Raw genomic sequence first — 9,326 nt, 5'->3', positions numbered from 1 at the left:
GGTTTCCCTCTATTCGGATCTCTCTTCTTGTTCTTTCTTTGATACTATCCTTCCAGCAAGTTTTTTTATTTTCGAATGGTTAGCTTCTCTGGTTGGTTCTTTCCCTTCTATGCTTCTCTCTTCTTTAGTTTAAAAAGGTTTATCTTCTCTCTTTTTTGGGTTCCCCTTCTCCCTGTTTTTCTTTCTCTAAAAAGAAACCTCTCTTCTTCTTCTCCGAGTCCCCCTTTTTTGTATTCTTGCAGCTCTCTCTATCTCCTCTTTTTTTTTTTCAACCAACCCCCTCCTCTATTCTGTTATCTCTCTTTTCATATCTCGATATGTTTATTTTTTACACATGATTCACAATCCTTTCTTTTTCATTGATACACATTATTCCTGTTTTGTGCAATTTCATTTTTGATGAGATTTTTACAGACGGTGAGAGGCGTTTTTTACAGGCGCAGGTTACTTGTTCCTCATTTCATGGAGCCTCCTTTTCTTTTCTTTTTTTTTATTATTTAATTGAAATAAGGGAAAAAATGTGTATTCACATGTATAAACACAATGTTATAAAAATTTTAGTATTGTTTTGGTCGTTGTTCAATAGGCATTTTGTACTTCTTTTTATAATTTTGATTTGCTTTTATAAATAGTCTAAAGTTAATTTATTTTTATGATGAACATAAATTGCATCTAAGAATGTAATAGGTTAGAGTTTGGCAATTTAGTGTTGTGATTAATGACTCTGTCAAAGGTATTTTTGAGTATATAATTGGTAATTAGTAGTTGCTTATTTTACTTGTTTAATAAATTTAACGAAGTGAATGTGATTTGAAATGCCTTCAATTCATTCAATCAAAATTTTTTCTTCAATTTAATTATTAAATGAATAAAATTGAATGAAATAGTAAAATAAATAAATATTTTTTAAAAATATGATGTTAATTTTAGTGAAAAAAAGTAAAAAGAAATTAGAAAATTAAAAATTAATTCTTAAAAAATGTTAGTTTTTAGAATAAAAAAAATAAAAAGATAAATTTTTAAATTTTAATTTTTAAAGAAAAAATATTTAATTTATATACTTTTAAAAATAAAATAAAAAAGAACAACAAAATAGGAATAAAATAGAAAGAATAATGTTATTTGTATAATTAATTTTTAATTATTTTTTTCTCTTAATATTAAATATTCAATTAGTTTAATACTTCTTTCTTCTCCATTCTCCTCTGTTTTTTTTTATCTTTTAAACTATTTCGAGACGGTCTCTCTTAATTCTCGATTTTGATTCCAATGCTTTCTTAGAATGGTCTTTAATTAAAAATGTTATTAATAGTTTTTATTAAAAAATTATAAATATTTATTTATTAATTGATTGATAATATTATAATTTAAAAAATATATATTTCTCATTTTATTATGATTTATTATCTTTTGATTATTAATTATTTTATTTATATATAAATTTTTTTTTCATATTTTTAATTATAATATATATATATATATATATATTACTTACATAATAATGGCAATAATTTTAAAAATTATTACTTTAATGAATTAGTTTTTTAAAATTAAAATTAATAAAATGTGAACTAAATTATCAATGTCTTGATAAAAATTAAATAATTAATTTTATTAATAATTTAAAATATTAAATATTAATTATAAATAAATGTGAAAATATGATATATTATATATTGGATAGGACACCATTCAATTTTAAAGATAAAAGAAAGAATTTAAATAGCTCTTCGACCTCAACAGAACGAGTACCCTCTCGATCAGATTAAAGAATAATTAGACCATTATTTACTTAATTGAAGGTCAAAATCAAAGGTAATTTATAAAGTCCATTAGCTCATAATATTGCCTATAAAAGGAAGGTATGGGGTACAAGTAAATGGTTGACTTTTGAATATTAAATAGTATTTATTACCTAAACCGACACAAGACTTCATCATTGGAGTACCTTTTGCAGGTGCACTCTCCCTACGTCAGATAGAGAAAGACCCGTCATACAAAAGAGGACGTCACCTTATCTCACAGTAGAAGAACATTCTGAAGATCAGTGTATCCCCAGCAGGAACATTTTGGCACCCACCGTGGGGATCGATTTGCCTCAATTTTCAGAGCAATCATGGTACTTACCAGAAGCCAATAGGAAGGACAAAATCAACAAGGAGGAACTTCTCGTCAGCAGGAAGATGTTACACCCAACCAACCAATCCCTGAGGTTCTAGCCGAGGGGAGAAGAGACGAAAGTCTTTTTGTGGTAGTAAGATAACTTAAGGCTGAAATTATGGAGATGCAAAGGGTAAGAGAAAGAGATGCTCTCGAGCTGTTTGCTTTGAAGAAGGAGAATGCCAACTTGAGGGAGGAAATCAGAACATACATATCCTCTCAAACTACGCCATTTGCTCAGAAGTAGGGAGAGTCCTCTGCTCTACAAGCAAAACCAAATGTATGCCAGCAAACTAAAATCCCTATTGAACAAGACGATACTTCAAGTCGAAGTCCTTTCATTCAGCCTATTCTGGAAGCTAAACTACCTGAGAACTGAAAAGGTTTAACACTAGAAAAGTATGATGAGACATCTGATCCTAAGGAACACTTGGATATCTTTACAACCCAAGTTGGCCTATATACAGAAAGTGACGCTCTATTATGCAGAATATTTCCTACTTCACTCCGTGGACCAGCCCTCAACTAGTTCACTAAGCTACCCCCTTTGTCCATTGATTCGTTTGCAACGCTTACCAAATGATTCAATCTACAGTTCGCTGTAAGCCGTCTCCATCCTCTGACGTCTTTAACATTGGTTAACATTCGTCAGGAAAAAAAAGAGAAATACTTAGAGCATTCATGGAGCGCTTTGGCAAAGTGGTCCTCTTAATCCACAATTTGGAGCCGGCAATTGCAATGCATCACCTCACAACAGTCTTGAGACTAAGACCTTTTGTCAACAATATATGTAAAAAGCTACCTGTAGACCTGGATGAATTAAGAAGCCGGGCCGCAAAGTATATGCAGATGAAAGAGTTGGCCGAATGCTAAAGCCAAGTCTGGATAGAGCAAGGGTTCAACCCCAAAGAGGCCAACAAAAGGGAGTCTTTTAAAGCTAGACCAGAAAACAAGGACCAAGAGGAGAAGTTAAGTGACTACCAAAAAGACCCAAGTATACCACTTATACTACTTTAAACACTAACCGGTCTAGAGTACTCGAGCAGGCACTGACAATCGAGATATTGAGTATCCCCAGGCGTGCGAATACCCCTCATCGGGCAAACAAGTCTAAATTATGCCGATATCACATGAATAGAGGACATATTACTGAGGAGTGTACGACCCTAAAAGATCGTATTGAGGACTTGATTAAAGCTGGGCACCTCCAAGGGTTTGTACAAACATATCCCGTCGTTCACACTGAAAGGGGTAGGAACTGTTACCCCGAATCATCAAGAAGATATAATGATAAAAAAATTTGAACGACAGCGTAGCAGGTTAAGGGAGCCCTCTGTCAACCATTATGGCGAACACGAGAAATACCCTTGCCGAATTATTAATACTATAGTAGGTGGATTTGCTGGAGGAGGATCTACTAACTCAGCCAGAAAAAGACATTTGAGACAAGTTTGCTCTGTCAACCACATTTCATTGGGAAGTAGAATATGAATCTCCCCATTACATTTATTGATGAGGATTTCCAAGGAGTTGACCCGATTTAGGATGATCCCATGGTCATAAGCGTCGATATTCTTAATTGCACGGTCCGAAAGACTCTAATTGATTAAGGGAGCTCAGCTGACATCCTGTATTGGAATACTTTCAAGCAACTTGGGATATCAGAAGAGGAATTGAAGGAGTATCATGAACCACTTGTCAGTTTTCTAAGGAACGAGTGGAGACTCATGGCTGTATCGATTTATACACCTCATTTGGACCAGAACACGAAGGAAAGAGTATCAAGGTCACTTACCTAGTGGTACGTGCAAATACTTCATATAATATACTACTCAGCCAACTATCCCTTAATAAATTAAAGGCCATAGTGTCTACTCCTCACTTGGCTATGAAATTTCCATTCGAGAAGGGCTGAATCATCATCGCTCATGCCGATCAAAAGACAATCAAAGAATGCTACTTTGCAAGCCTGTGTTTAAAACTTTTCCAAGAATGTAGACGAGATGTTAACATCGTATCCCCTCAGTCAAGAGCAAATTTGGATGTAGAGCTTGATCCAAGAATTGATTAGGGGCTTTCGGGTTGAATCTAATGAAGACAAAAAGCTTTTTAAGCTAGGTAAAAAATTCAAACAAGTCACTTATCTTGGAACCAGTTTGTCGTTGGAGGAACAACGAGTTCTTCAAAAAGTGTTGACAATACACACCAATTTATTTGCATGATCGGCTTCAGACATGCCAGTAATAGACCCTAAATTTTTGTGTCACCATCTATCAGTTTATAAGGGGGCAAAACCAATAGCACAGAAAAAAAAAGAAAGATAGGGGGAGAGCAAGCACGAGCGGTTTAGGAAGAAACGACCAAATTGTTGCAAGCTAGTTTTATCCGAAAGGTAAGATACTCTACCTGGTTGACCAATGTTGTGATGGTAAGAAAGGCTAATGGGAAGTGAAAGATGTGCACTGATTTTACTGATCTAAATAAAGCATGTCCGAAGGATGCCTATCTTGTTCCTAACATTGACAATCTGGTTGACGGCGCTGTCGACCATAAGATACTCAGTTTCTTGGACGCATACTCGGGATATAACCATATTCGGATGTATCCCCCAAATGAGGAGAAAACTTCTAAAACACGATGACAAGCGTAAGATGAAGCCTAGTCCACCATGTATTTATAGAGCACAAGGTTTAGGGCAGATGAAGCATCCCACCCTGTTCTAACCGTTAGATCTTTTTCAAGATGAGCGGATATGATTAACTAACCTTTCATTTCAAGAGCACAAACCCCGAGGAAAAATCCTAAAAAACTGAAACCCTAATTTGCCAAAACCCTAACAAAATTCAAAGATCGATTTGAACATGTATTCGGTCTCAATATCAATAGAAGGATTTCGAATACCTACTCAGAAAAATACTCAAAACCGAATATGGAAGCAGAAGCCTCTACATCATTACCTACATGCCAAAAAATGCATCACCAACAAAAGAACTGACAACAGGACTTAATAAACCCTTCAGTCGTACCTCCTCAAACTTGGGGGAGTAATGTACTGGATAAGACACCATTCGGTTTTAAAGATAAAAAAAAGAATTCGAATACCCCTTCGGCCTCAATAGTACGAGTACCCTCTCGGTCAGATTAAAGAATAATTAAATCAATTAGAGTAAATAATTAGATCATTATTTACTTAATTGAAGGGTCAAATCAAGGTTGATTTACAAAGTCTATTAGACTATAATATTGCCTATAAAAGGAACATAAGAGATACATGTAAATGATTAATTTTTGAATATTAAATAATATTTATTACCTAAACCGACACCTGACTTCATTATCAGATTATCTTTTGCAAGTATACTTTCCTTACATCAGATAGAGAAAGATTAGTCATACAAAAGAGAAAGTCACCTTATCCCACCGTAGAAGAGCATTATAAAAATTCTTATTTTATAACTAGAGTAACTTTATAAACTAGTCTTAATTTTTATTAAGTTATTTAACTTTTCTTTTATTTTTAATTTAATTTTCAAATATATAGTATCTGGATTAGAATTATTTTATATTAGTATTTTTTAAAATTAAACAGAATTCAAAAAATATTATAATATTAATCAATCTTATTTTTAATTTAATATTTGAGTTTAAGCATATTTTACCATCTTGATTTTCATGATTTGTTTTATAGTTTTATTTTAATCCTTTATATTCTTAATTTAATATTATTTAATACAATAAAATATTTTTTATTAATCATAAATTATTTATTTTTAAAAATTGATAAATTTTGTTTAAATTTACAATATACTGTACGATGAACCTGCCATTAACACGGCCCAAAATGTCTAAACTTCCCTAAATCCTTAAAAAGAAAACCAGTAGCAGGGTTTTTGGGATTCATCTCTGCAGCACTGGTTCGAAGATCCCTGCAGCACCTAAACTTCGGGTTTGAAGATGGCTTACTCTCGCGGACGCGATTTCTTGTACTGTCATTTGTGTGGGACAATGCTCACTGTCCCTTCCCCTAAGTTCGCTGAATGTCCCTTATGCAAAACTCGTCAAAACATAGATGGTTAAATCCTCTTTTCTATTTTTTTAAATTAATTTCCTCCCTTCTTTTATTTAGTTATTTTAATGTCTGCATCATAGTTGGTTAAATCCTATCGCGCCGGTGCGGTCCGGAGCGGCCGTCGGCTGCCCCTACCGCCACGTCGCGGTAGTTGCGGGTGGTTCGCCTCCAGAGCAGGGAGGAGAAGTCGCGGTTGCTCTTGCGCGATTTTGGGGAAAGGGAGAAACCCTTTTCTGTTTTTTATAAAACGCACCGTTTTGATTATTTGTAAGAGTAGAAATGTCATTTAACTTGATAAAACATATATTTCATCTTCCTCCACACTCTTCCTCTGCACGAAAAGTTGAAACCTCAACATAGCAGTTTCTCCCCCTCTTCACCGACTCACCCATTCCATTTTGCCGGAAAAATCAGCTAGTCCGGAGGCTCACCCACTCCATTTCGCCGGAGAAATAAGCTTTTCCAGCGTCTGTTCTGCTTTTCTATTTGAGCTCTATTTTACTATTAACTTATCATTCTTGCTTTTCTGCTCTGTTTTGCTGTTTAGCCTTTTTAGTTTAATATAACATCCATGCTACAGTGTTTGCACTTTTACACTATTACTTAAAATGACGTTTATGTAATCTTGAAAATTTCTTGAGCATTTATATTAAAATTCTGTGCATATAACATATTATATATGCATATTATAAATTTTTAAATAAAAGTGATCCCTCCATAGGCTATTATGCTATAGCGTTGTTGGAGTCGGCCACTGTCCGAGAATAACAACTATGGTCTGCATATTTATTGAAATTCGTAAGCATATTTAGAAATTGCATTACATAGATATACCTTTCTTGTATCAATTGCTTTATGCGTCGTAACGGAATGTTCTTGACTACAGATATTCGTGATCGTGAAATAAGTTACACAATTTCTGCTGAGGTATGCTTTATTTCTTTGCCTAACATATGAATATGATGGTGCATTATATGTCAGTGTTCTGTTTCTTGGGCTTATGTACGGTTTGGTGAGTGGATATGAATATGTATGGTGCATTATATGTCATTGTCTATTGTATTTTGAAAGAAAAATGGATATGTCTATCTTCACCTCCATTATGAACTTTGACATGTATGAATTACAGTTCCATGATAAACTGATAGTTTATTTTTTTCTGGTATATGCAAGTAAATGACATGTTTTGGGAAAGTTTGGATAGTGATTTTTTCAAAGAAAAGCTGTATGCCTTTGTTTGTAATGGGGATGTTACAAGTTACTAGTTAGTTTAATTAGCTAGATTATTCCTTGTTTATTCTTGTGCTTGGCAGGATATCAGAAGAGAGCTTGGAATTGAAATAATTGAGGAACAGAAGGTGCAATTGTCTAAGGTAATGCATCCTGCTGTAAATATTTAATGGGTTGATTTTTTTAGAAGATATTTGTATGTTTAAATGTTTCCCTTTCTTGACAGGTCAACAAGAAATGTGAAAAATGTGGTCATGATGAAGCTACCTTTTATACTAGACAGGTATCATTGGACATTATAATGTTTATTTGCCAATTTAATTTGAAGCTTATTTGGTACTCCATATGTTTATTTTAATTATTCTAATTTTAGATGCGATCAGCGGATGAAGGGCAAACTACTTTCTACACATGTACTCGCTGTGGTCATCAATTTCAGGAGAATTAAGTTGCTACTGTTGTAGCTTAGTGAAATATGTGTAATTTATGGATGCCTTTTTAAAGTTTATTTGCTACTGTTGTAGCTTAGTGAAATATGTGGAATTTATGGATGCTTTTTTGAAGTATATCTTATTTAATAGTGATTTTGTAGTCTGTTGTGTTTGTTTGGAATGATAAGTGAGATGATCCTGTGCTGGGTAGAATTTGAAGGATTTATATTATTTTTGTAGTTTAGTGAAATCTGTGTAATTTATGGATGCTTTTTTAAAGTTTATCATATTTAATAGTGATCTTCTGCCTTCATGAAAGAGTATCATCCAATTATGTTTGTACTGTAATTCACAACTTCTACATCAATGTGATTTTCAAACTAACCATGGAGACCTAAAAGCTAATCAACCTTTTATTCTTTTCCTTTTCATCCTTTGTTCATCTTCTTTCACTCACATAGATAGTTACCTTCTTACTTGTGGATAACACAACGATGCTGTCCTCTTCCACCGCATCTTCCTAGGTGATTCCACCAACCAAGATTCAAAATTTCTCTCTGCAGATAAATCCATTTCCCTCACCAACCAAAACCCTCCTTCAGATTTATCCACTTTGTATCATAGTGCTAGAGTTTTCACCCTCTCCGGGAGCTACAGGTTCAACACGAGGAAGAATGGTACCCACTTGGTTCGTTTTCATTTCTCACCTTTTAAGGCTCCTTTAATTATATATTTTCCTGAAATTTGTGCTAGTATTTCTATGGTTACATTTATAATTGAGAGGTTATTTGCAAATGGGTTGGCAATTTTCTTACTATACTGTGCTGTTGTTAATCATATGTTTACTCAGTGGATCCATAGCTAATGTGATGTTCCTCTCTTGATTAACCAGGTAATGCTGGTCCTTGTGGGTTTATTTGTTTGCAAGAAATTGTTTTCTTGAATGATGGGGCAATTTTGCTAACTTGCCTTCAGTGGGCAAATGTGACAAGATGGGAGATGCGCGCTAAACCACTTGTAGTTGGAGAGACCAAGGATAGGGATTTATAAATCTCTTTTAGAATCATCTCATTTGCAATGCAGCCAATGCTAGTGGCAAGACCTGCCCTATTTGTTTGCAACTGAGAGCCATGGTAGAGGGCTTTGATGCCAATTGAGAAACCTTGAGAGAATCACACCTCAAAAACTATTAGAGTCTAAGGCCATATAAATTTCACAGAATCTTATACTTCCAATGTGGGACTTATCATACCGTACAATTGTATTCTAACACGCTTGGTTCCGGAACAGCCAGCAGCACTCAACTAAATGTAAAACCTGCATTCATTAGTGAAGTTTGCATAATCTCATTTTATTCTTCTCATTTTTAAACATTTCCAAATATAGGGAATGCTTACTTAAAATGAAAAGTATTATCTTAATGCACTAAATTTAAA

General features: G+C 33.9%; 1 protein-coding gene across 2 annotated transcripts; it reads left to right on the top strand.

Annotated features, from left to right (window-relative positions):
* The first annotated feature begins 5,982 nt into the window (after positions 1-5,982).
* Positions 5,983-8,048, top strand: LOC113868025 (DNA-directed RNA polymerase I subunit RPA12-like). 2 transcript variants are annotated; one of them, XM_027503577.1, is made up of 5 exons: positions 5,983-6,232; positions 7,116-7,156; positions 7,543-7,602; positions 7,686-7,742; positions 7,843-8,048. In XM_027503577.1, exons 1-5 carry the CDS (start codon positions 6,115-6,117, stop codon positions 7,921-7,923), a joined length of 357 nt encoding a protein of 118 aa, XP_027359378.1. In that variant the 5' UTR covers positions 5,983-6,114; the 3' UTR covers positions 7,924-8,048. The 2 variants fall into 2 exon arrangements, with proteins under 2 accessions (XP_027359378.1, XP_027359379.1); XM_027503578.1 differs by having other exon boundaries at positions 6,093-6,232; positions 7,833-7,931.
* The last annotated feature ends 1,278 nt before the right edge of the window (positions 8,049-9,326 follow it).

This window comes from Abrus precatorius, unplaced genomic scaffold (assembly GCF_003935025.1).
Source record: "Abrus precatorius isolate BTA unplaced genomic scaffold, Abrus_2018 Scaffold5, whole genome shotgun sequence".
Lineage (NCBI taxonomy): Eukaryota > Viridiplantae > Streptophyta > Magnoliopsida > Fabales > Fabaceae > Abrus > Abrus precatorius.
This window is presented reverse-complemented; position numbering and strand designations above follow the sequence as displayed.